The following is a 27,935-nucleotide window of genomic DNA, read 5'->3' as shown; positions in this document are numbered from 1 at the left end:
GGAGGGACACAAATCCTCTGCAGTGTTTAACATCTGCCAAGGTTAAAGCTGATTTTTCTTTACATCACTCATATTCTCTTCTCTTTCTGCTGGCTTAACCGTCATGTATTCACAGGTATTACTTCTTGGTATATGTATATATGTGTACATGTATCACCTTCATACAGTGGTGGAGTAAGGAGTACAATTAGAGTAAGATTTTACTAAAAAAATAAATAAAATAAAAAATACCACAGTGTACAAGTAAAAGCCCTCATTATACAGAATGACTCATTTCAAAGTATATAATTTGTCTTCATTATGATTATTTATACATTCATATGTACATTACTTTTACTATATGTACAGCTGGTTTTAAAGCTCCATTTTGACACGGGGACCGTCCTCAAGATATTTGTAAAATCTCCATTAATCAAATTATTACCAACTGTGACTCAGGAAATCTGAGGCTTTCGGTGGCCCCTGGAGGTGTCGGGCCCCAGGGAGTCATGAGGAGACCTGGGGCTAGTTGACATATTTTACTGTCAGGACATACACACGAACCAAAGAACGACACAGCACTTTGCTATTTGAAATTTCTTTTTACTTAAAAAAGATCAAAATAAAGATTTACAATTGAACCAAAATACGACGCCGTATTACACTTCAGCTCTAAAGACGGATGGCAGGACAAAAAGGCATGACCTGAAATATTTCAGCTGGTTTCTCCGCTGCAGACGTCCCCCGTCCGGCCACAGCATGTGCGCGGGGACCAGATGAGAACCGGAATTAACCAAAACATTAAGAACCAACAGCATCGCCGGCTGGTGTTGCTGAAGATGTGGCGTCTTGTGTCCTATTGCAGATTGTCCCTCAGTTTATGCAAAGGAGACGAGGACGCTGCAGTGGGTGAGACTGGAGCAAATACATGTCTGCTACAGCGTGTCCAGCCTCCCTGCAGGTTCCACAGTGTTTCAGTGAGGAAGGGCCCCAGTCACCGTTCAGCATACAAACAGCTCGGGATCCACGTCGTACCGGAAATAGCATAGACACTTCAAATAACATACAGCGAGAGAAATGGCATTTTTTTTCTTTTTTTTTTTTTTCAATTTCGCGTCCTCGCGTGGACACATAATGGTCTAAAAGATCTACCCAGATAGTACTTGACTGTCGACATTTAAAACCAGGAGACGGACAGTTTCTTTTTATTTTCTCCGTACAAAAAATAGATCAAAGAATGAGAAAAATAGTTCTATTCTGACGGCAGAAGCTTGGTTTCTAAAGCTCTGCTCGCGAGCTCTGTCCGGGTCTACGTCTGCACAGTGAGGGGCGTGGTTTAAGGGTTGGGGGTGGAGCTACTTAACATTCATCGTTGAATATATTAATGAATTTGTATGTTAACAGGTATCAGAATATTTGGGCAGTTGATACCCCTTCACATTTAGACTTTGAATATTCCTATATAGTACAGTTAAGTATTCAACACGTCACAGATTTTAACACTGCCGTCCACACGCCTCCTCCTTCAAGTGGCATCATCCTTTTCGTTATTGCGATGAATAAAATCTTTAAAGATGATTTACAAAAGAACTGTCTGTCTGTCTGTCCACTACAGTATCTGCTATGTACATCTGTTTAAAAAGCAAGCATGTGACCCAGTCGTCCCTATGTACAGCTAGATTCCTCAGTTTGTTTTTCACCGAATATACATATTTACTTATGTTCACAGTTTCCTATGTTTGCTCATATATTCAATATCAATAGATTTCATTTTCGTTATTATGAATACAAATCTTTTCCTTCGTATCTTCATGGCACTGAGCTGCAGCTCTCCCAGTGTCGCTCGTTGATATCTAGCGATTGTTGTCTCTTGAACGCTGCTCACGTCTGTGCAGCGAATACTGTCCAGTCTGAAAACAATCGATTGTGGTTCAGTTTTTGTCCGTTCACAGCGATCCAAAAAAAAAAAAAGCACAGTTTTGAGTTTCAAGTTTACAGTTTTCTGGTCTTCGTCGTTATCATATATCATGATATTATTCGCTGTCTTCCTCTCTGCTCCTCTTCCGTCACTGGAGCAGGAAAGCTTGAATTCCCGTGACCCTTTGATTCAAACGTTCGCTGTGTCACCACGCAAGTCAAGAGTCCAGATTGTTCTGCCTCTGGTTTCCACAGATTTCTGAGGGAAACCGTCGATCCTCAACAGGTCGTGAGCTCTAACAGTGGGATTGGTTGTTCGCGCCTCGCCTGTCGGTCCCGCCTCGCCCACTGGAGGTGGCCTGTTGGGTGTGTGAATCCTGTTTCTTTGTGATTAGTTTCTGGTTGTTTCGTGGGCGGTGTGATTATTGTTTTTCTTGCTATTGGAATAAGGCACTTGAGAGGTTTTTGGTTTTCACGGGAGCTCAGAGGAGACCAGGGCGAGGCCGGAGCTCTGGCGGAGGGGAGGCCCGGTGTGGACGGCCTTGGGACAGTCGGGCGTCAGCACCCGTCCGTTCTCCCCGACGCTGCCTGTGATGGACAGACGGGCCTTGTTCCTCATGGCTTCTGTAAATGTTAGCTGAGGACAGAACAGAGAGATGGGTTTGTGTACAGAGAAGATGAAAGCAAGAAAACTTGTATGCTTGCAGATTGGAGTTTTAGGATGGGCTCGTACCAAACGGGTTCAGAAATTATCCTCAATCAAGAGAAAACTTCCTGTAAAGTGGAACGTTTTTTAAAGAGACACAGCTAACATTTTAAAAATGAATGAGGGAAACCCTGTTTGTCCATGTTTTGATCCAGAATGAGGAAATGCTCAGAAAAACTACAGTTTTTTTGCTTTGTGCTTCAGTTCAGCAGATTTCAGCTGTTACTCTGCTGATTCTAACCTACGTAGAAAATAAAACCAAAGGTGTAGTAAACCTCGGTTTTCTGTTAAATCGATGTAACGTGGAGACGTCGCCACAAACATCCACTGAACACTGTCTGCTTATGAGTTCTGCTGAAGCCCAGTGAAAAAACACAAGGGATAAAACAAAGAGGAACGTTTTCGCTTTAGATGCCGCCTCAGGAAATGTGGCCTGGCTGTAATGATGCAGTCAAAGTAGTTAAAGCGTGACTTAAACTTGTGTGGCGTATTTACGTGTGGACCAGCGTCTTGTCGCCTGTCAGATTTGTTCTCTAAAGCCGGGCAGTCAGTCTGTCTTACACGAGTTTGATGGTCCATTTTCCCCCAAAACCTGTTAATGAGCCTGTTCTACCATCACTGGATTGGTATTTTACAGCTTGTGGTTCAAACTGTCGTCTTGAGACTGTTGTGAAGTGGAACTTCGCAGCAGAACAGACACCATCTTGTCTGTATCTCCGAGCCATCTGTGGCTCCATATTTTCCCTTGTTTCTTTTCAGTTTCCATTCAGAGTTGCACAAAGTCACTTCGCCTTTCTCTCTTTTGATCGTCTCGTTTGAATAAACTTAATCGGAACTGGAAATGGATAAAACCGACCCGGGGTTCAGCGTTTACGTTGAGCTCCATGTCGTGGTCGATCAGCCGATCCCTGCAGCGTGATTAAAACACAGATGAACAAAAACGCAGCGTCTGCCCAGTTTCACATGTTCATTGACCTCCATCTCCAAGAGCTAAAACTCCAATCTGCTTCAACATTATCTGTCAAACAGCAGCTGCACAAGTACACATTTATATACAGCCGTGTAGCAGAAAACACCTTTTATAGCCGTTCAGTACAGTATCAAGCCGGCCCCGTACTGCATGTAAATCCATCAGCGACAGAATTATTACACAGTGAGTGATAGTTGCAGGCCGTGGGACAGGGAAGCTGACTAAGCAACAGTCAAGCTAATGAAGAGTTTGTGCTGATGGGGGACACATAACCACGTTGGACAGATATACACCGAACGTGAAAAGATATTTGAAAGTCTAATGGTCAAGGACCTGAGGGAAATATCCGGAGAAAACAGCTCACATCAATAAAAACAGCTCGGCTCGAGGGACTCTTCACTCTGTTGACTTTAGCCTTACAATATATAGTGTTAAAACATGGCGTTATTATGTAGGGCTTCCTGTGTGCTCAGGGCCGGGCGCTCATTAAATTTGTCCTCTGGCTGTACACTGATGCTCTATTGTAAGTGACAGACGTGAGACAGTGACATCCCGGAGCTGCAGCATGTACTACTCCGGTTTAAGAGGTTCGCTGTGAGAGAAGAAGGGGCAGACTGGACATTAGATGGACCAATGTGCTGCAGCTTGATGAAATGTCCTCACAAGAGTAGACGTTTGTACAAGTAAGACGTTGGTCCTCATTTAACAGGCCTTTCCTACCTGCTCATGTGCTGCAGGTGTTAATGTTAAGAGCGGCGTGGTGACGTCTAATACATTTCTGAATGTATTTTAAGACTTCTTCTTCTGCCAATAAAACTACGTAATCTCACTGAATTTGTGTAAACTTACATCTTGATTCTCACATTTTATCCTCATGAACTCAAAAACACGACCTCCTGATCAAATTGCAGATTTTGATGAGGCCGATCAATCATCACATTTGTCAAGCACTTTCAGCCCTTTCGAATAACAGCATGAGTGTTATCTTCTCGCCGAGTTCAGAGTGAGTAATACGTTCTGGATTTTGGCAGGAAAATGGGTCACACGGTACGCTCGCTTGATAAATGAGGGCCAACGTCTGCAGCCACACAAGCTGCGAAGCGGTAGAGGCGACGTCATGTCTGAGGATGACTCATCGCTTCCTGTCACATTGAGAAAAAGCTCCAACGCAGACCAGGACGTCACATGACCACATAGTTAGCAGATAAGACAGAGAAGTGGGAAGCGCTTTGCCACTGGTCACGACAGTCACTCAGCACGGCGAAGCTAGCACGAGGATACGATGGGGTTCACTTACAGTCTCTGTGCAGGGAGCTAGTGAGGGGGCAGCAAAGGCTTGAGCGGACCCTCTACGAAAACCCCAACTACATCTTATCAGCGTCCCCATCGCTGCCGTACCCATTCAAACCCTCGCTAAACTCGGCTAAGTTGGGGACGCCGGGGCCGGGCCTCGGACTCTGGCTTTGGTTCTGGCTAGGCTCGGGGCTATGGCAGGGGCTGCCTGTCTGGCAGGGGTAGCAGTGGTGGTGGTGATGGTGGTAATGGGGGTGTTGGGACTGGGCCTCCACCTTCATTCTCTTGGCCTCGTTGCGCGACTTGTAGCAGAATTCAATGAGGGCCACCAGCATGGCCAGGCCCAGGCCCCCGACGAGGATGTAGAAGACCCCCGCCACGTTGCTCAGACTGAGGGCCTGGGACGACTTGTCCTGCAGCCGACGGGGAGGGGGACAAAAACACAAAGTGAGCTCTGGTTTTAGCAGAGGCAGCAGTTAGCATACAAACACACAACATTTATACACAAATAAGACAACAAGGAAAAATCTCACATCAACTTCACGTCGTGCACGCACACGCACACGCACACGCACACACACACACACACACACACTGATCATTTATCACTGCTCTGCCTGTGTCCTGTCTGCTGTCGCACAGCTGCCTGTCGCCATTGCTGGAAAAACAATCCTGCTAACAGCCTACAGACGAGTCCGTTCAACCAAATCACAAAAAGAGTTTTTCCTCTCTTTCCTCCGGCGCTGCAGATAGTTTTAGTTACGTGCACCACGGAGACTTTTGCCTCCACCTCAATGCAGCGGAGGTACTCGCAGCATTGAAAACTTCCTTTTCTTTCCAGAAACACGTTGTTTGGATGATCCACACTGTGGTCAGGTTTCATCTGAGGGCGCCTTTACACTGTGCGAGAACATCTTGGGTGAGTTTCCATCCACCTGTTTCTATGTGCACTTTTACTAAAAAACCTTATTGGAAACAGAAAATTCAAAAAGGCTTAGCTGATGGAAAAGTTGGTGCATCGATAAAAGCAAAAGAAATCAGGACGTGACTTAAACATCCACTGAAGCGTCCGACATCTTTACTGTGATGGTTTTAATTCATCTCAACAAACCAATGATCGCGTCATAGTGGATAGAAACGTGGATTCATTCTCATCTTCTTCTGCCCATTTTCTCATAATTTGGTTACGTTTTACCAGCCTGAGTCAGACTGATAATGTCGATCTCAGGCATGTTTTTTCCTGAACTTTAGTCAGAAGTGGCACTCGTGGGCTGGGCCAGGATTTAGCTGCAGACCAGCCGTTGGTGGACGTCTCTCACAGTGCGCTCTGCTGTCATTTTGGATGGATGACAAAACATTTTAGCACATTTCTCTTTGATTGTCAGCTTTCATCTCAGATAGCTCAGACTTGCACAGCGTAAAGTGGCCTCAAACCGGTTTCCACCGTAGAGACGATCCCTAAGAAAACTGCTGACTGCATCGTCTGTGGATCATCTGAAGCAACAAGGACACTGTTCCTGCAAAGAGATGTTTCTGTTGATATTTAAAAACCCAATTAAAATTATCTGCGCACTCTGCCTGGAGGTAAATGAGAAAATGTTTTTGTAACCAGGATGAACGATCCTTTTCATTTCCCTGCCTCTCAGTTCTGACACCCACCTTTTAACCCCCTTTATTCAAATGCATGCAGCTGATCTCTGAGCTCTGACTCCTGCTGCCATTTATCTCCCTCCGATAAATCACCTGCGTCCTTAAGGGGCGTTCAGCTTATTACCTCGACACAGAAAGACTGCCTGTCATGCATAGCCTCATTTGCAGGTGATAGTGTGTGTGTGTGTGTGTGTGTGTGTGTGTGTGTGTGTGTGTGTGTGTGTGTGTCCTGCACCTAAGGATCTGATTACGAGGACATGAACGATGTGGAAGCTGCATGCTGCTGTATTCTAGACGTGGCAGCTCTCTGCATGCTCCTGTGAGTCAACAACGTGGATCAGTCTCGAGTGTGCTCCTACAGCTGAGGCTTACAGCGGCGCTGACATCTAGGCGTGACACACAGTAACGTCTGAACATGCCCTGGGACCATCTCAGGTGACAACCAGTGTGAGTGTGAGCCTTCATCTGCGGTTGCAACACATAGCTTAGCTGCTGTAAAACTGTTAGCGCTGCACCATGCCTTGTTTCTGTCATGCTGTATCCCTCAGGCTACGCCTTAAGTCTCTACCTGCATGTCTGTCACTCGCTGTTTCTCAGAGTATTATGTGTGTGCGTCATATCAGCCAGTCTGCTGCAATAACACAACAGTTCTGCCTGCGTTAGAAAAGTGTGCATAGAGACAAAGAGGGGAGGGGAGGCTCCCGGGCTGGTGGAGACTGACCTTACTTCCCGAGTCCTTGGGTCCACACTCCCCTTTATCGTACCACCATTTGTTTTTCAGTTTGTCTAAGACTCCTGCTTCACTCAGTTTCAATACGGCAAGGTTTACAGGCGTTCTTCAAATCACGGGGGGCGGGGAGGGGTGGGGTGGGGAAAATAACATAAATAACATCATAGGACATGTTATTTTATGTTATTCAATCAGAAGAAGCCCAACAAGAGCAGCTCAGTACTCTTCACAAAGTGACGAAGCCGGGAAAGGGCCCCACTGACGCTACATGTCTCTTTGCTCGTTGGTGACAGGAGCCGTTGGCTGGGTCGGGTTTAATGGGAGATATTTTGGGGAGGGGGCAGAGCTAACAGACATATAAACGTGGGGCCCCCGGCTGCATCGCTTTCCTGGAACGGGCACATACTGCCGGGACCTTTCTTACAACAAGCACGGAGGCTAGTACTGTCGACCCAAAACTACTGGCCCAGAAAACGTACTTTACGCTTCACAGTACGCTTAGACCCCCAATATGGGACTCATGTCATATTCTGAGAGGCTTATTTTAAACAAGGTGCTTACGATGCTAACTGTCAGGGAACCTTTCAACAGTTTTGCGATCAATCGCTACAGAAGCAGTACAGCGAATATTTCTGCTTCGACAGTACTCGCTCTCCTCTCGACAGTGAACGTTTAAGCAGCGTAACTGCGACGATCGACCCGGCAGATGCTCCTGTTACCAACAAAACACATTTCACTTTTACCCGCATCAAGGTCACATGGGCATAGCGACATAGCGGCTAACCTTCTCGCCACCGCCTCCGCTGCCACACTCTCCTTTGTCGTACCACCACTTGTTTTTCAATTTGTCCAACAGGCCTTGCTCATTGAGTTTTAACACTGCCAGGTTAACTGCACTTCTTGAAAACGATAAAACATATTTGGTGAGAGGGGGTGAGTATGCTGTCCAATTTGGGAGGGAAGGAAGAGAGGGGGAGAGGGGAAGGGAGGAGTAGCAGTAAGAGAGGGACAAGGGTGGAAAAGTGCATTAATGCTCTAAACGGTTACATCCCAGGACCCGAAAACACACTGAGCGCAAATCTCTCCCTTTAAATGTGCTGTCTTTAGTAAAATAACATTAATATCACATACGCTTACACTAGTGTTAACCTGATATACAGTCCAGTACTTCTTTTTTAATTAAAAATCTAATAGCAGTTGATGTTACCTGTGTTTAAAATTAAGGAAATTGTACAAGATTGTTAACTTTATATGCAGATAACCATCATGTACACATTCAAAGTCTTTTATCAGGTCGCGTTTGTGAAACTAATTAGCTCAAAACTTAAAAAAGTCAGCTGTAGACTAAATCATGGAGATTTATAGTTAGCATTAGCTTATGCTAGCTAGCTACAGCTGATAAACTCTGCGGGCATCAGCCAACAAAGTCCACACTCGTCATCTAACGTTAGAAATTAAGGCAGTTTTCAGCCAAATCATGAAGTTTTTTTTTAGCATTAGCATTAGCCTACGCTGGCTAGCTACAGCCATCAGCCCACAGCGCCAGCTAGACGTGACAAGCCTGCTTTTGTTTCCTGTCATTTTCAAAAACCCTGAATTTATTTTCTGACATGTTGATGGAAGTATGCATGCAGATGTAAGTGTCACATTATGTTTTTCTACCCTAACAGGGTTACAAACACAGGAACACAGTACTTCATTGAATTTTGTTTTGTTTTGCGTGGAAATTGTTCGCTTTATAACATCAAATATTGGCGTAAAATGTTGGCAATCATCACCGTCAGTCCCAAAATATCTGCATCAGCCGGCGCTTTGAGAAGCAGACTCCTCGAAATAATTTGGACCTGTTTTACACATGTATATAGTGTATGTATGTCAGCCAATTCAGAGCTCACAGGATTTCTGAGCATTAAGCTGTTCTGGAAAATCTTGATTGACTTGCATAAAACGACTATGAAAAGCTGTTTAAAATAAGTGTGTATTTGAATTTCATGGGTTCTTTTGAAGGCTGCTGTAGTGATGTCTGAAGATGCAGAGGGAGAGATTTGCCTCGGCGTGCATTTTGATCCTTTTAATTCATTTGCATCATTATGAAAAATAAAGACAGTCAGAAATGGAGATGGATCAGAGACACAAAGCAACGCAGCTAATATTCAGTCTCAGCTGTTTGAGGAGCCACGTGAAATAACAGCCTTGACCAACAGTGGTGCCTTCTCCTCGCGTTGCTGGTGTGTTTCCTCGCTGATATCCGGACAAGTGACTGACAGAAGACGATAATCCCCGAAATAACAAGATGGAGGCCTGGAGGAGGGGACTACCGTGATCTGTCAGGGACTCTTCCTGGTCAAAGCAGTGGCTGAAAACAACCAGTAGCTGCTCTACTTCAGGCTTCACGGGCAGAGGAATTTACAGAAAACAACTAACAGGGTTGGATGCGGTGGCTGTGAGGAGTTGGCTGCTATGGGCACCTCCTCTCAAACACCTGAACCTGTGGCTGCTGTTTCCGGTGCATTCTCTAGTTGCACACGATCGGATGGTGGAGTATCTGTTTACGCTGCAGAGCTGCTTTCTCTAAAAACACGCTCTTCCTGGTAGTTTCTAACATGTCTTCACTCTCGAACCTCAACAGGAATAAATGAAAGTGCAAGCAATCATGGAGCTGTTCTCCACTGGTGTGCAGACGTGGACGCACACACACACAACTGTGAAGTTTTGCCTTTAGTATATTCATCCATTCCCTTCAGTGAGACCTTGCCGGCGGGCTTTGATCGATGAGCGTGTGGATTGAAAGTGCAACTCCCCACAGTAATGACACTGTATTCGGTGGCAGGTCTGTAAATTCCACTATGTGCAGGAGGCAGTGACAGAGTCTGGCAGAGTTACTCAGGGCTGAGCATTCAAATGGCTCCCAAAACACTATTTCAGTCATTTCGTTGAAAAGAAAGAGCGAGTCAACCATGAAGGAAAGCTGAAGTAGCATTAGTGAAATATCTCTACTAATTACACCTGTGTATAAAAATGCAAATGATCTAAATAAGACATTTTCAGATGAGTTCACTGCAGCCTGGAGCATGCCATCCCAAACAGCAAGCACGAGCACAAAGGTTTACCTGGCGTGGAGAGCTGCAAAGACAAAAAAGCAAATAACCACCCCTTCATCATCACCGTGACCCCCACGTGCATGCAACACACACACAGATGTCAAAGCCACGACCTCCGCTCTAAAGCAAACACAGAAAACGCCCCACCCACCCACAACGAGCAGTGGAGACAGATAGAGATAGAAAAGGCGGCACACCAGGGAAGGTGGAATACCATAACAACACGTGGAACATATTGTTACACTATTCCACCCACCTTAACTGTGAACCCTTGGGTGTAGCTACTCCGTAGCCTTTGGAGTCCAAGTTGCCTCCCACTTTCATTGTGTCGCACGGCTTGCGTTGCTCGGTGTATTCATTCATGGTGGACTCCAGCAGGAAGGCGTATTTCCCTTTGGACTTGCGGACCCGCGCCACGCCCTCGGCCGTGGTCTTGGTGAAGACCGTGGGCTCGGCCGACTTCATGTACCCCCACATCTTCTCGTAGACGGCGATTTTTGACCGCTGTGGGGTTTTAATGGAGGTTCAAGGGCAGATGTGGTGTGAGAGAAAGCAGATACAAACAACAGACAACTCCAGGTAGAGACAACATGGAGGATCAGTTCAAAAGATGCCATTGTTCTTATTGAGTGTACGCCATGCAACAAAACTGTCTTTGTATGACCTTCCATGTTTATTAGGACACCTCGAACATCTTCCTCATGTTGGGTTCTTTAAGGGTCAGTTCACTAAAATTGCTGCACTGGGATGCATCCATGCAGATCATTCTGGTTTTGTTGGTTCTGGTTTTTCTGTCCTGACATGTCTGAGGAGGAATGTAGCCTGTCTGATGTTTTTGATGTGTTACATGGACCTTTGACAGCTGTGTCTCAGAAATTATGTGCCAATAATTTACAACAGCAAATAAGTTTTTTAGTTAGAAATGTGATGAATAATTATTATTATTAACACATGTTATACTATATCCGCTCGTACCAACAAAATCACATGTCCCTGTCCCAAAAGCTCCGTTTCCTCTAAAATGTATTTTACAAAACGAATTAGGATGAACTAATCTTCAGTTCTAGGATTCGGGGTAGTCTTGGAGACCCTCTGAGCCCCTTTGTGTTCCTGTGTGTGATCGGCCTTTTCTCTGGTGTGTAAAAGATGTGAGGGCTGCTTGGGGTCCCCCACCTGTGTGAGAGCGGACCACTAACCCCAGTTACTCACCCTGAAGAACTCTTTGGTGGAGCCAGAGTCCAGAGTGCCGTAGGCGATGTCCGTCTGCTTGGCCAGATCCTCGGCGCTCTCGATGGGGGAAACCATCCTCTCCACAGTGAGGAAGGCAGCCAGGTTGGCCGTGTAGGACGAGATGATGATGAGAGTGAAGAACCACCACACTCCTCCCACGATTCGACCGGATAACGATCTTGGAGAGCAAAAGGAGGGAGGAGGAAGAGAGAGGAAGAACGTCGCGGGGACAGTTTGGGAGGATTATAAGGCAGAGGGAATGCAGAGGATGGACAAGATAAAAATAAGAGGAGCGGAGGGAGGAAATTGGCAGAAAATAGAGCCAGGAAAATGATTATTGGAGAGGTGTAGGAGGTGAAATAAGGGTGAGGAGGCGAGGAGGAAGAGGGATCAGTGGGGTAAGATAGAAAGACATAGAAAACAGTCAGTCAGTGTTGGAAAATACAGCTAGAGCAGACAAACAGAGGGAATGAGATGTGACTGTGTAAAGCATGGAAAGACCAAAATGCTAATGTGCCACCACAAGGTGGAGCTCCGACAACACTCAAGCCGGCCGGAGCTGTATTTACCCCTCATTAGTGCAGATTGCCTCATGAAAAAACCCCACATGCTCGTGTTGACCAGCTCTGATAAAGAGAAGGTTGGCTACCTCTGCCCCCGTCCCCCCCGCCTCCCCCTCTTTCTGTCTATTGGTGGGATGAAAAGAGCTGCCGGTCCCCCGGCCGGCGTGACGGCGGCACTGTTCTTTTCTTGTTTGTTCGCTCAGGGGAGACAGATAGCCCGCTGCTCAGGAGCAGCAGAAGGTCGTGAGGAGAATCTTAAACCATAAATGCTGCATTGAGGAGAACAAACAAGATCTCCCCTCGGTGCAAATCAAACAGCAGAGGATACAAAACCCTCCGGCCTCCTTGTCAGATGGAGAGAGAGAGATGGGGGTATGAGGAGGGGAGGAGAGAGGCATCTGCAACAGTCAGGCTTTTCTTGGCTGGTGTTTCCACTGTGTCTTATTGCAGTCTGGCTGTTTTCCATTGTCCCCAGTATACAGAGGGTCCTGTGTTCTCAGTGCATGTGCACAGAAAGGGGTGATAGCATCCTCTTCCTCACCTGATTCCACAGCCCAGTGCTGTGGCCAAACACTTGAAGGCGCCCTGAGTACCAGCATTGCTAAAGAAACATTTAGGGTACTTTATTCTAACAAATACGAGGGTTCTGCCACAGAACCGTCGGTCTGACCACAGAATGGGCGAGGAAACCTCCGTTTTCTCGCTCTGTACCGATGAAAGCGCCTGTAGCGGCTCAGGCGACTTCCAATAGAGAAGTGCTGCAGCAGAGCATGTCTCCTTCCACATACGCAGGAAGCTTTGCCCATGAAATAGACTTACTTGACGTATTAGCTCTGGATTTGAATACAAATGACTTCCCTCTCTTTTTCTCCCCACACTCCATTTTCCTTCTCCTTGAGACGATTGAGTGTTTCTGCGGCTTTCCAGCACAGAGAATTTAACTGTAAAATAATGACTGAAGGGGCGGAGGGTGTGCGCGATAAGATGCCTGGATGACTTCTATCCTCTCTCGTCTCTCTGCTGCTTTATTTCTACTCTATTTCCTTTTCCAACCTGCCAAAATCCCCTCATTCCCTCTATCAGATCGTCTGCATCTTTCTTGCTTCTTTCCACGCCAGCAGCAGTGGATTGTGGGAGTGTAATAATGGGACCAGAGGAGGAGTGTCTCTTTGCCTTCCCTCCATCCCTCTGTGCTGTGTGTTTGCTGGCTGATACCACTGACTTTGATCCACAGTGACACACTGCTGTGTCTTGATGGGCCTGCAGTAAACAGAGGGAGGGTGGGGGGGGGGATTAGCGCTGGGAGTTTGGCTAATTTTCAGGCCACGTTAGCGATTCCAGTGTTTTCATTTTTCTCTGAACATGCTAACGCCGTCTACATCAAATACATTATGATGATAAAGGCTCACAGGGGGGTCGATCTTTAGACTTTTATTTAATCCACCGCTCATTAGACGCAATTCATTTGAGATAATCCTTTAACAGAGTTAAGAGTTAAGTTCAGGGTCTGAGGTTTCTGGTTGACGTCAAATAGGTCGTCCGTATATATCTGCAATAATCTGTAGCTTCAGCCTGCCTCTGTTCAGCCTGTGGGAAGTGTTTTCGGTGTGCTGAATTGCTTTTTCTTCTTCTTTTATCAAGTTTTTCTGTAATCATTTAGCTCATTAAAGAAGTTCAGGGGCCCATCATCTAAATATGTAAGGAGGATGGTAGCCTCCTTTTGTTTCGTGACAGTGATTGGTCGGCTAGTTCTCTTCTCTCATTCATTCACTTTTCATGTGAACAACCAACAGCAGCACTCTGGATGTCTTACAGCAGAGTCTGAACCTTACGCACTGACTGCATGCGAAGCAGTACATGTGCATCCAGCGGCCTTTGGGCAACTAAAACTGTCCAGAAACTGAACTCTCATCCATCAGAAACCTCAAAAATGGAGTAGAAATGTTTGATGGCGCAGGAGTCGTTAAAGCCAGGGTTGTGTTTTTAGCTCTGAGGGCTGTGACGACCGTTGAAGATCGTCTCCAAGCGTGGTCATTGCACGTGTCTTTGTGCACGATGAAGCTCAGCAAAAAGAAACCTAAAAGTGCTCCACTGCAGTTGGATTTTGTGAACGTTGTTGGAAACGTTGGGGAGAACTTGACTCTAATGATGAATGAGCTCAGTTTTCCCACGAGTGGAGGAAGCAAGAAAAGCAGACGGGGGAAGTATTAGAAGAAATAAAGTGGAAACAAAACAGAAATTGGCTCCAGTGTTTCGTCGCTGCGGTCCAGGAAGCCTCAGGGTATAACGAAGACTAAATGTTAAAAAAAATAGAATAAAAAAAGAGAGAGAGAGAATAATTTCAGCAATTATGCAGCAATTAGTCAGCACTTTTCCCCCACTGCTTAACTCACTTAAATGAAATTGTATTTATTGAACAGGATAGAAGAGATCTGAAGAGGCTGGCACGGTCTACATGCTGGCTGGGTGGCATTTCTGCACTCCTCTGCAACAATTTCTCTAATTTATGTCCACATGTAAATGAGCTGAAGCAAAGACAGAACGGTTATTATCCTGCATGAGAGAGAGTCCGAGCCAGAAACATGCAGCTTGTCAATTTCTTCTATCAATTGACCTCAAAAAGCAAAAACTCATACTGCAAACTTAATTTAAAATGTTAGAGTTTTATATTACTCATCGCTTCCAGATATGCTAAACATGGGGGGACGAATTATGGGGGAAACATGGAAAAACGATGCACAAGACTTCTAGAGCATTTGATGCAACTGTGCAGGCACAGAAACAGTGACTTGGGTTTAAATATTTCACACAGTGTGAGCATCATACAGCTTCAAAGAAAGCTGGAACAAGCAGCATATAGAACATACTGTATATGATGCTGTCACACAGTGTGGAATAATGTTTATTTAGTCAGTCTGAAGCCAACAAAAGGGACATTTAAAGTGAAAATAATGTTGAGGAAGTGAAGAGAAAATCTCATCTCAGGGTTAAAACACAATATGGTTCACATTAATATCAGCGACCAATCAGAAAGTGTCTGTGGTCATGTGACGCGAGGAAGCGAACTTTAATTCTCCGCTTGTTTCTCTAATGTCCTTTGATGGGAGAGAAACGCTGAAATAAAAAGCTGCTGTCGGAGACGGCTGGGCGCAGAGTGGAGGCAGCGTTTCCACAGGATTTAAGGAACGTTTGTGGGACAGATAGAGAGAAATGGGGCGGCGACGTGAAGCGGAGGAGGTGATGAAGTGAAAGAGGTGGAGAGGGAGGTGACCTTGAGCAGAGCCTAAATAAATGAGGAGGTGCTAGTACGCTCCCAGGGTGATACCTGGGGCGAGGCCACGCGGTTTGACTTATTCATAGCAGACACACTGTCACTCCACATCCCTCCCTCCACTTCCTGTCCTCAGCTCCACCTCAGCTGCTGCTCTGATGTAAGACTTTAGAATCTGTGTGTTACTGTAAAGTCTCAAATAAAAGCCTGGATTCAAATACCAACCAGCACGCTGCGGTCGGGCACAGATCGCAGGCTGGTGTGGAACCAGCTGTGCTCTGGTAGCTCACATGGTAAATTCAGTATGATGTACATTTCGGTACAACAGCAGTCCTGTAACATTGCTGCTCTTATTAATAGAAATGCTCATTTCTTTCACATATTTTTCCAAATTGCTTCTTCTCTCCAATTCTTTTGATCATCGTTAAGCTACAGACAGCAAAACTCAGCTCTTCCGGTGGATTTTTCACATTAAAAGCCTGGTTGAAAATGGGGGCAGATTATGCCATTTGAGCTACTGGAAAAGCTTTTATTTTGAAATTTAGGAGGTGTTGAGTTTTGTCAGAAGAAATACTGCCGTCCTGAAGCAGATTAAAATGGGAGCAGGTCAGTAACACTGGGCTCTTTACTAAAATCTGATTAAATACACTCATAAAACTAAGACTAAAGGCTAAAGGATGCCTCAGGTATCAGTCTGTTTCAAATAAACACATCTGTGTTGAAATAAATAAAGGCCCCGGGCCACTATTTGAGAATTTACGCACCTAAACGCTTCATGATCCTTTGCTCTGAGATCGGCCTGCTCATATGGCAGCACTGGCTGCTGAGAGGGCCTATAGGTGATATACCATCAAAGCTAATCCAGGCTCTTTCATTGGATGCTCTGCAGAACCCATGGTTTATAATTGTAACAGATCATATCACACTATAACGCAAGTGTTTATTAATGTGTTCGTCAACAACTACAACTCTGCCCGTGGGCGCCGATGAGTCTAAACAGATGATAAATGACGATACTGTAAAACAGTTGTGATGATATAAAAATAGTTTCTGTCTTCACAGAGTGTATTTAGTTTATCATTAGGAGCCATGACGCAGTGTGCTTCTGCTTACTTCATTAATGTGATTTAGTTTCATGAACAAAACTTTCAGCAGTTCAGAATGAACACAGATATGGTGTTAAGACCCTCCGGATGCGCCGAGAGATAAAATGAGATGATTTCTACAGCAGGAAATGAGAAAAGTAAAAGTCTGTTACTGAACATTGTTTATTTTTCAAACTTTTCCTTCTTCTTTTCTTGAGAAATACTGTTTAAGTTTATCTCCCAAGGCCACTAAAAATGGTTCAAATGAGCATCACAAGCAAAAAAAAAGGTTGAACCGAGGCTACACAAACAAGAAATGTTTGTGTTTGATGGAAGCTACGTACTTAGCAATTGTTAACACAATCTAAAAGCAGGAAACACTAAATTGGCTCTTGACTTTGAAGCTGCAGACCGCAATTGTACACACAGATGCAATCAGAGCCTCGAGCAACGGCAATAATATGAAAGAGTGCTGCAACAAATCAACCGAGTGTAACGAAGGACAAGCACTGCTGACATAAGCAGCGAGCGACGCAGCAGAGCAGCAGCGTGTCAGCTGGATAACAAAGCTAATTGGCATTGAATTAATAGAATAATGAGAATCTTGCAGATAGACCTCTTGAAAGTCATTCCTCCTTTTCAAGCGCAGCTTTTGTTGGCCTAAACCCACGGCTCAAATTAAAAGTTACGCTTCATCTGTCGCCATCAGGAAATTTGCCATCAGTATGCGCTCACTCTGGGCTAATCAGGATTAATCAAGCCAATCGCTGCATTCTCATTAGCTCGCCAGAGAAGTGGCGACTGTGACTCAGCAGAAGAGACAAAGATAATCCATCTGAGGCAATGAGACGGAGGTGACTGACAACACCTGGAACGGCCATGACCAATCACAGCGTCCTGATATTTGTATTGATATTTTCTGGCTGGTGGTTCAGTGAAGTGACGCCCTGCCGTCTCAGGAGAAAACACCAGAATAACTTCTATCCATCTGGGACATGTAGTCAATTAAAAAGACTATCATGTCACCGTTTCATTTAAGCTCCCCTCTTCTCCTGTTTCCACTGAGACATTACCAATGGAGACCAGGATATTAATCACTGCCTTAATTATTATGGGCTGCCTTGAGGGAGCAGAAGGGGGTATTAACCCTTATTAAGAGAGAGGGAGGGGGGAGGAAGACGTTCTGTGCTCCTTCAGCGCTGCTTCTCCTGTTGGAGCTGCGTCATGAGTCAAAAACACCACAAACGAGACACAACGAGGCAAAGACAGTAGAGATACACTGTTTTTCAGTGGTGGAAGGAGTATTCAAACCCTTTACTGAAGTGAAAGCTGAAATACTACAGTGTGAAAATACTCCATCACAAGTAAAATTTCTGCTTTCAGAATTTCAAAAGTAAAAGTAAAACCTGTACTTAAATCTGTGCATAAAAACAGCTTTAGTTTAAATCTAATTCAATGTGAGATATTAGGTTTATTTTCATGGAAAAAAACTCTAAAATTACTAAAATATGTAATTTTAGTGAACAGAGATGAGTTTTAATCAGCGCTTGGAGAGGAACTTGAACTACTTCATATATTTTTGGTAGTTAGTGGATCATGTTTTATTAGCTCTTCACATATTTTGTGTGTAAAATCTTAATTAGAAAAGCAACTCATATAAAGCCTTCAGCTAATAAATGAATGTAGTGCTGTAAAAGGACAACATTCGCCACTGAAATGTCGTGAAGTGGAAGTATAAAGTAGTACTCAAGCAAAGTACCTCAAAACTAGAGCACTCTTCCATCCTGACTGTCTTTAGCTGTTTAGCGCTCTAGCAGAAGCTTATAGATCTAATTTGTGATCATTTCTGTGATCGTCTGTTGAAAAGTGACGTCTGACTCACGGCCCTCGTCTCCATCAGTCAGCTGGACGTCGTCCGCCCACACAGCGGTCGGGCTACATCCACGAAAAGCGACAAGCGTGAGACAGACGGAGCTCTGCAGGCTGCTGGACGAACACTTATGTGTTCACCTTTATCTTAACAGCATCACACGTCGAATACGCAGCATGTTGGAAGAGTTACTGGTTGCTGCACCAAACTGGACGCACGCTTATACATTAAACGTTTCCGCAATGTTTGTGTATTTGTAAAAAAAGAAATCTGAACTTTTCCAACAGTGAAGCTTCACAGGAATGACATCAGTACTTTGAAGCTCTGTGAAGACGCTCGGATTAGCAGATAATGCAGCTGTCGGCTTGTTCTACTCCGATGAGTTTGTTAGCTGGTGGCTAACAGGATGCAGTTCTGGTATTTTGCTTTATTTAGTGTCTTTTTTGGAAAATAAGATTGTTTTACTAACTGCCTGCTGACTTCCTTTTCTGATCCTGTTCTTGGACTGGATTACCTTCCAGTGAAAGGGCTCAGAGTCCTGTTCATGGTTTCACCTTGCTAGCTAGTTTGATGCTGCAGTGGATTCTTTTCCTCCCAGTGAATTTACGCAAGACAGCAAATTTGTTTTTTAAGTAGCTCGATTTAATTAATTTTTAAAAAGTCTTGATAACTTTGGGAATGAGGCAGACCCACAAGTGAACGTCACGTTATGGACGTCATTTCTGCTCATGAACAGGTGGCTTTGATCGCGTTTGTGTTAAGAGAGTGAATCCGACTTGAAACGCTCATATGAGCAAGTCAGAACAAAAACCTGCTCCTGTAAGTCCACCCTGGAGGTCTTACGTGATCGTTTCATGGTGGACGGACACAAAGCCTCCCAAAAGTTTCAGGCGGAGTTTCCACTGTGCAGCCAGCTCGCGGCTGCGACACATGAGCGAGCGCCGCTGCCCTCACCCCAAATTCGTCCCATTCACCTCTGGCCTCGTCACTCCCTCCACGCCGTCTAATCTCCCCTGTGTGAAGGGATTTGCATGTTGCCCTGTCAGGCTAAACTGTAGTGGAAGCGCTCCTGAGCTCCGGGGCTCTGTGCTGATGGATTGGGAGAGGCCCGTGGGATTAGCAGTGACAGGTGGAATGCAGCGGGGACCACAGCCAGAGACAGAGAGGGCTGAAATGTAGACTTTTCATTCTGATGCCGACATTGTCGAGCGGCTCTTAAGTCCTTATCTGCTGAACACAGGCAGAGATGTGGCGGGCAGGGGTGGGGATGGTGGTGGGTGGGGGTGGTCTGCACACATGTGGACAAAGCAAGTGCACTCCTTAAATGAGTGGCCTCTCAGTCACAGGCCCGCTATAGTCTCCTCTATAGGTTGCTTACGTGAGGCCGGCTATAATTGCGAAGGTGCTCTAATATACCTCGGGATCCTCCATCTTGTGTGTGTCTCTGTTCTCCTCTGGTGTGGGGGAGGCTGAAAGATACAGGCTGGTTTGGTCCTCCTTTCATCTCCTAAAATCTTACCAACTCTATTACAGCACAAGATCCATAAGGGCTTAAAGCAGATAAAAGAAGTATTATATGAACGACTTAAAATAACTATAAGAGCCATTTTAGCAGTATCTTAAAATAACCCAAACAGTTCATCTGCTGGAACTTTAAGCTTGACAAAGCCATTCAAACAGATAAGAGAGGCTTTACAGGAAATGAGAAACTCTTAAGAATCACAGGCTTTACCAGTCTATAGGATTCGCCATAACAGTAGATGTCAGCAGAGAGAATGCCGTGTGTGATGACGGACAGGAAGCCTGATCTTTGATTGAACACAAAGACAACCAGCCCTTACAGGCTGGAGAGGAAGCCCCCGTTTCTCCACCCTTACGCCAAAGTACGCCATGCTTACGAGACACCAGTCTGCTGGTCTGAAGCCGGAGGGATGCCGAGTTTGAGCCTCGTAATTTGGACAAAGGGAAGAGAAGTCGCAGACACGGTGAAAGACAACACCTGGACAGTGTGTTCTCAGCGAATCACAGCGGGGCCACGCAGCCACGGCCGCTAACGCAACCGGAGCTGGAACACACCGACACGAGGCGAAGCCACAACTGCCGGCTGACAGACACCGATACAACCTAATTCCCTTACAAGCAAACAACAGAGTGTATGCAAGTCAGACAGTGAGGAACAATATGACTGGAGGAGAGAAAGAGAGAGACAAGAAATCAATACCAGCAGAGACTCGCTGTCTCTTTCTCTCACTCACAAACACGCCACAAATACAGGAAACAAGCGTGACGCCGGTGTGCGCGTCCAGGTGGACACACAGCATGAGCAGCACACACTGCAGAGCAGCACGAGACAGACACACACCTCTTCACACCTGACACGTCTACGTTAGCGTCTGAACGACCGTCCGCATGCAGGTTACCCCGATACACAGCAGGTTATGTGCACTAACTTACCTAAACACTACAAACAGGCTAAAGTAAGCTGACGTACACATTGTCATCAGCGGCACATGAAAACCTCATATTTCCAAAATCATCAATAAATGAGAAACCAAGAAAATAGTTTTTAGTGTAGTTTGTTCCATTTAAAGGAATTATTGGAAAATTTCTTTATGAGAGTGAGATGAAAAATTTGGTATCACTGTCATGTTCATCAGTGTTTGTGGGGTAAGTAAAGAGCGAGGGCTGGGATGTGTTTAGCTTAGCTTAGCATAAAGACTCTGATGGTCCCAGACTTTTCCTCTAGCGCCACCACGAGGTTCTCATTTATGGTTTGGAGTTAGACATCTTGACAACGGCTGAATGGACTTCATCAGGTTTGGTACATTATTGCTATCAGGCTCAGCTGTGCTTTATGTTTAGTGCTAATAAGCTAATGTTAGCATGCTAACATGTGACACTACGATGGTGATACTGGTAAATGGCGTACCTATTAAACAACATGTTAGCATTTAGCTCGAACCACCTCTCATGTTCATTTTTGAGCTTTAGAGGAGTTGGTAGGCATTTCTTTGAACTTTGTACTGAGCCAGGCTAGCTGTTTCAACCTGCTTTCAGTCTTTATGCTAAGCTACGCTAACAGTACACAGCCTGCAGATCTGCAGTCAATCTGTCCATCTCACTCTGAGAAAGACAACAAGCTTGAACTTTTCCTTCATCTTCTGGATCGCATCATCTTCTTTACCAACACAGAATCACACAATTCAAGTGGCATCAGCAGTTTGACTAAATTATTACTCATTATGAGGTTTTCATGTCATTAAAGTAACATACTGAGCAAAGTAAGTCACATAACATTGTCATCCCACAGATTAACCTATAGGTGGCTACAGTGGAAACACATGTATAAATTAGAATTGCAGGTGGATTGTTGTTGAGGGCCAACAATGATCCACTTTAAAGTCAATAAGAAAACTCATAATGAGCAAGAACTGGAGGATTTTTCAAGTCTTTTTCCAGTGTTTTCATGCTTTTTGATGGAAGTTCCATCTTAAACCTGAACATCAGCTGTCACTCACACTGAGGACACACCGCACACCTGTTAGGAGTGGAACGTTTTAATAACCACACTCAATAACTATCAGTTGCAGACACTGATTTCATTAGTTTTCCTTCTTTTTCACTGTCTCAGGCTCGTCACAGGAGGGTCAAGACTTGTTCAGTTTTAGTTTGTGTCAATCAAACTTGTCTAAAATAATGACGATGGCCTGAAGTGGGCTGGAAGATGAGGGATTTAAGCCCACAACCCAATGGGACGTGATGGCACATCGTGATTATGACTGGCCTAAAAGTCATGAGGTGTGTCTCCAGCCTGAGGACAGAAAAGCTGATAAAGTGTCTGTGAGACTTTACGTCCAGAAACTGTCGTGCTTTTTGGACATTAAACACTGTGACGGTTAAGCAGAAGTGCGTCTTACCTGGGGGAGATGTCACAGCCCTGCTGCATGAAGGCTCCCAGGGAGAACCAGAGCGAGTTGAAGATACCAAATTCATTGGGGGGCTGGTCGCTTGGCGGACCGTCGGTGCCCTCCTCGGGCTCCTCGGTGTGCCATTCGTACGGGCTGAAGCGGCTGACCAGGAAGAGCACCACGCTCACGCCGATGTAGGCGAACACGATGCACATCCAGATCTCGTAGGCCAACGGGTCCAGGAAGGAGAACACCCCCGGTTTGGATTTTTGGGGCTTCTTGATCATGATGGAAATGCCCAACGACATGAAGGGCTTGGAGAAGTCGATCACCTCCTCCCGGACCAGCGTGATTGTCAAAGGGGCCACAGCGATTTCCGCTTTCTGTGGGGATTCGGATGGAAAGGAATTTGATTAGCCATCTGAATGAGCGCCTGAGAGAGCAATTCCGAGTCCAGACGATGACAGAAAAACAAATGCAAATGATGGATCATCTCTCTGAGCTGGGCCGTGCAATGATCAAACATCACTTAGTCACAGATATGACACGGCGACGGCTGATAGCCACCCAGCCATCGTAAACAAAACAACAACAATTACCCCTTTTCTTTTCTCCTCAGCTCATGTCACTGTATCTGAATTCCTCCCTCGACTGAGCAAATCTCAAAGCAATCAAGTTTAGAGGGCGGCTGAATACGTCTCAGAGTGATCAAGTTAAGACAGAGAGAGAGAGAGAAAAGAAATGGCAAAAGAAATTCCGAGGCCTTCTCCGAAGCCGAGAGGCTTAGCTGAAACTCCGGGAGAATCAGCACGGAGGATAAAATAATGTGTCAGGGAAATATGCTTACAGCACAGGAAGGCAAAAATGGGATACAGCCACCTCTGAGGTCTGCAGCTGTGGAAAAGTGCACACTGGCTTGCTGAAAATCCACAAACCAGATTACAGTTAGTGACTTAGCAACACTCGTGACCTTGTCTGCTCGGCTCGGGAGCAAAAGGGCTTAATATCAGCAAGAATTTAAAGTTTCACCACGACCATCAGACACTTAAGGAGGTTGGAAAAGGAGAAAACGGGAGCGAGGGAGAGAAAATGAAAGCGATTTAAGTTCTTTCATCCTCAGCAAAATGCACTAAGATGACAGCCTCGGGGCGTTTAGCGTGCGCTAAAATACATGGCAGGTTAAAAGGAGGCTGGGCTTTTTGTGCCGGCATTCGTGGGCTTTTGAGGGAGAACCGGGAGAAACGACTGGTCTCCCAGCAAAGTCAGACGGGAAAGTGCTGACAGCCTCCATGTCCTCAGATGTTCCCGTGAACGCTGTAGAAAAAGCTGCCAGCTTCCCTCCAGTCACACACTCTGCAGAGCAGCACCGGCGACACACACCGGTGCACAGCACACACTCAAACACAAACTCACACACATGCAGGTATTACTATATTTGTGAGGTCTTTCTGTCTGCATTGCTCATTCCCTCCCTCCTGGTCCCGACTTGGATGTTTATCCCAAATCTTGTTCTTATTTCTAATCTTAAATCCTTCACAGTTTTAACCAAAAATAACCTTGAATCTGTAATGTGGAATATTTATGTTTATTTTGCTTTTAACAATTACTGCAAAATCCTTTCAGGCTCATGCACTGGATCCCTGGACTGAATCCTGCACACTGTTAAGAACTTGATTTTGCAGGTTATTTTGGCCTTTAAACCTTCATCAGGTAAAATGTGTACAGGCCAGCAGCAGCAGCAGTTCCACATGCACACACACATGTGTTTGTATGACCAAAGCCCATGAAAAAAACACCACTTTTTAGCACCAGGCTGCATTTATGGCAAACCAACATTCACCATCTTGACTGCAGCGATCAAATGCTCGTTATAACTCATATTTAAAGCTAATGAGAGCGTTTGAGAGGCAGATAAATGGAGGCGATCAAAACACACGATATGTGGTCTGAGACTGAGAGCGTTTAAGCTAAAACCTGACAGCTGCACTTCCTGTCAGGAGCTTTATATTGAAGTGATGTTGCCCGTCATGTTTTCCTCTCAGAGCGTTTGGACCGGACGCGTTTCTGCTTGTTAAAGCGATGCAAATAGCAGCGAACACAGCAGCACTTTTTATTCCTGCGCTTTTGACCGACCTGGTTAGTCTTTACACCAGAAGCTCAGTGTACTGCTTGATCAGTCCTGACACATCCCGAACTGTGCGTCTCCTCGCGCTCGCTGCAGTCGACTTCACAGTGAATCACCGCAGCACCAAAGAGGAGCAGGCGAGAAAAATGCCACTTTGTGAAAATGCCACTGAGCTCATCGCAGAAAAAGGAGTAAAAAACTGCGCTTCTCCAACAAAGTGCTGTAGCTGCTCATATAAAATTTTTTTGCTTTGTTTATCAAACCTCTAATTCCACCTTAACTGAACCTAAATCCAGTTTCAGTTCAGGCTAAGCCACAAAACTTTGAGGGGTTTTCTTCGTGTTTCTGTCCTTGCGAGGCTGTTTTTGTCCTTGAAAACAAAAACAAGAGCTCACACACATTCTTGCCATGAAATCCCAACATCCTCCCAAACCACAGGCCTGCGTCCACTTTGATCCCACAGCAAGGTCAGCATCAGAGAGACACCTCAGCCCCACATCAGATCATCACCTCAGAGACTCCTTAACAAGCTCCACACCTCTGCTTTTCCTCTTTAACCCCTGCGAAAGCTCGGCTCTAACGCCCCGCTAATTCCCCTCTTCCTGCCAGAATTAATACCGCCAGAGACCGCGAGCCTGTTTACAACTTCATTTCAGAAGGGTTTAATTATCCACACAGCAGCCAAAACACAGGAGCTGCGATTCAGACAGAGATTAAGTCAAACTCTGCAGATAAAGAAACACTGTTTGTACTGAGACTTATTGTCCACTTGCACCTTCTGTAAAGGTTAAATTCTACACATAACAGGATATACAGACTGTTTTATATGTTACAGAAACTTTTTAACGAACCATAACTTATAGAATAGTGGAGCATTTCCCTCACTACTGTCAAACCTAGTGCACAGATGTTTCACAATAAAAGCCTTGCAGCAGGTTAATATAGCTCATGTGTTTCTTCATGATTATCACCCGGCCTTTATTAGTAACAGGCCATTATTTATTTGTGCTGCTACTTCGGTGCCTCCTTTTATTTGAGTATTTATGAGTTGAGTGAGTTGTTTCCATGTAGGAATTTGATCATTTTAACAGGGACAGATTCATTAAGTCCATATTTTTATGGCTTTTTTGTGATTATCACAAGGTCATCAGGATACGAAAAGAAGAACAAATTGTTCCATTTGATACGTCTTCTCTCAGCTGAATGAAAGAAGTTGAGTCTGATGACTAATTTCTGGCCATTTTCAGCTTTAAGAAAGCTGAAAAACACTTCTTCTGTCACAGGCTGCCGTGCAAATTAATTGTAAGTACTAACAGATTAGAAGAAGACACAGTATTGTCTCTAATTATCATCATGAATCTTACTGACAGCATCGAATTAGAGTCTGAATGAGATGAGTCAGCGCCGACGAGAAGCTCATTTCTGTCCAAAATAGTGCTTTAAGGAGCAGGAAGACGAACCACTTCCTGTCATCCAAAGAAAACAGTTCTTACCCCGTACACCAGCTCCCCGACCATGCCGTTCCAGATCTTCGTCTCCGGGTCCCTGGCGCCGTACTTTCCGTCGGGAACGATGGAGATTTTGTACTTGATGCCGATGTGTTTGGCGATCTCCGAGGCCAGGTCCACGCAGTAACCCTCGTACTGGTCGTTGCCCTCGTACATCTCCCAGTTCTTCTTAAGCATCACATAGGGACCCTCCTACACAAGGGACCATAACCAGTGAACCAAACCGTGAGACGGACAGACACGCAGACACGACGGCTCGACACGAACACCAACAAACAGGAAGACAAACAGGAAGTGTAGCTCATTAATACCAACCAGGGCTCAGGGTAAGGAGTGTTCCACCACTAGGAGCGCTATGGAGCAATGTTTTGATGGGCGGGCCCTGCAGTGTTTGTATCTCATGCGCGAGCATGCAGGTGATGAAGCAGTAAACATTCTCGCTGATGGCTTCATGCTTTTTCATCGATAGACACTTTGTGAGAAAGACTGCAAACTGCGAAACATGGACGCAAACAACGTACAGTCGGCTTGAAGTGTTTTAGAAGACAGGAAATAGATTTTTATTTGGCCTCAAGGATACACACAACATGTTTAGGTGAGAAACAATGTGAGCAGAAATTTGTCGGTTTACAAGAAAACTCCACAGAAAACATTTGATTTGTCGTAAAGCAGTTAAAATATTAAATATTGGCACATTTCCACCCAAATCGAGTTCACGCCACACGATCAACATTCAAAGGCCAAAGTCATTCAAACTGAATCTGAATTCAGTTGAGCTTCATAATGTAAAATCAGTCCTCTTAAAAACTTCATCTCTCACATGACAGAGTTTTAAGCTCAGCGATTGGACGCACTTTGGACTCATAGTTTACGTTTCTTCTTGTGTGTTTATGTACACAAACCAGATATTTTCTGAATCGGGAGAATTTCAGCTTTAAATGTAAAGACTTTAAAGTAACTTCACCCCAACTTCTGGCTTTTTCTGAAGCTAATTTCACGTGGAGAAATGGATGCATGTGTAATCATGATGACAGCCTCGTGCTGTACGTACGCAGCACGAGTTTAGGCAGGAAGGAAAAATCATCAAAGTGTTACTGTGGAAGCATGAAAGGAAGGAAAGTATGACTAAGCAGAAACCTAGGGAGACATAAAGCTGACGGGAGGTGAGGACTGAATGACTTAAAACCTAAAACAAGCCTGACTCGACTTGAACACTTAAAGGAATCAGGGGAAGCTTCGTCCGTCGGAGCGGCGGCAGGCTGCAGGTCACTGGATTTGCGATTTGAGCGTAAACCTCGTATGATTTCTGCGCTCGTATGTCCACACAAATTAGTTCAGTCATGGGCAGCAGCATTTTGCATATTGAGAGCCGAGCGGTCTCTTCCTGTTTTCCTGACATTGCCGTGGGCCAAAGAAAGGTAACCACGGAGTCCTCAGCGGGGAGAGGATGCAAACGGTCGGCTGAGCCTGCGGCACAGCAAAACGTCAATGTACAGAGTAACGATGCCAAGATTCAGTGGTTTCATGTCAAAATAAGGCGTCCCCAACCTGAAATATATGTTTGCTGTTCTAGAGACAACTCAACATAAACTGAGGTCTAAAGTTAGATTTTGACATTTTGACACATGTCTATAAAACAGATTAGGAACTACCTGAAGATGCTTCTTGTTTCAGATTATAATCTGCTTCAGGGGGCACATGAGCAAACAAATGTGCAACTTTTTAATTTATTTAAATTGCCACACAGTAAAACTGGGGCCTCTGGGGCCCCTGAGGGTCTGAAGGCTGCCCGTTTTTTTCTTTTGTTTGTGTTTAACATCAAAGTTTTCTTTCAAGTTCTAATCTGTTTTCATGAAATCAAACCCCTGTTTTTGATGTCGATGTATTTACATTTTGTAATTGCTGTAGTCCTTGTGGCGGAGTCCGCCACCTTGGATTCAGATTTCTTACATAAGCACAAGATATTCACAGCATTACTGTTCATAATTTTATTTATTTAAATCATTTATCAGCCTCACTGTTTATCAGA

At 45.0% G+C, this 27,935-nt stretch overlaps 1 protein-coding gene across 2 annotated transcripts in view; it reads right to left on the bottom strand.

Annotated features, from left to right (window-relative positions):
* Positions 1–565: 565 nt before the first annotated feature.
* Positions 566–27,935, bottom strand: part of gria4b (glutamate receptor, ionotropic, AMPA 4b) — a 91,708-nt gene continuing 64,338 nt past the window's right edge. The window contains exons 10-16 of one of the 2 annotated variants that reach the window (XM_076749924.1): positions 25,892–26,098; positions 22,283–22,656; positions 11,556–11,754; positions 10,603–10,850; positions 8,030–8,144; positions 5,141–5,278; positions 566–2,533 (exon numbers count right to left, since the gene is read on the bottom strand). In XM_076749924.1, the coding sequence (XP_076606039.1) occupies positions 2,369–2,533; positions 5,141–5,278; positions 8,030–8,144; positions 10,603–10,850; positions 11,556–11,754; positions 22,283–22,656; positions 25,892–26,098 (1,446 nt within the window). In that variant the 3' untranslated portion in view covers positions 566–2,368. Of the gene's footprint in view, positions 2,534–5,140; positions 5,279–7,236; positions 7,352–8,029; positions 8,145–10,602; positions 10,851–11,555; positions 11,755–22,282; positions 22,657–25,891; positions 26,099–27,935 lie in introns of both variants that reach the window. The other variant, XM_076749923.1, reaches the window with a different exon arrangement.

This window comes from Chaetodon auriga, chromosome 15, assembly GCF_051107435.1.
Source record: "Chaetodon auriga isolate fChaAug3 chromosome 15, fChaAug3.hap1, whole genome shotgun sequence".
NCBI classification, from domain to species: Eukaryota; Metazoa; Chordata; class Actinopteri; order Chaetodontiformes; family Chaetodontidae; genus Chaetodon; species Chaetodon auriga.
This window is presented reverse-complemented; position numbering and strand designations above follow the sequence as displayed.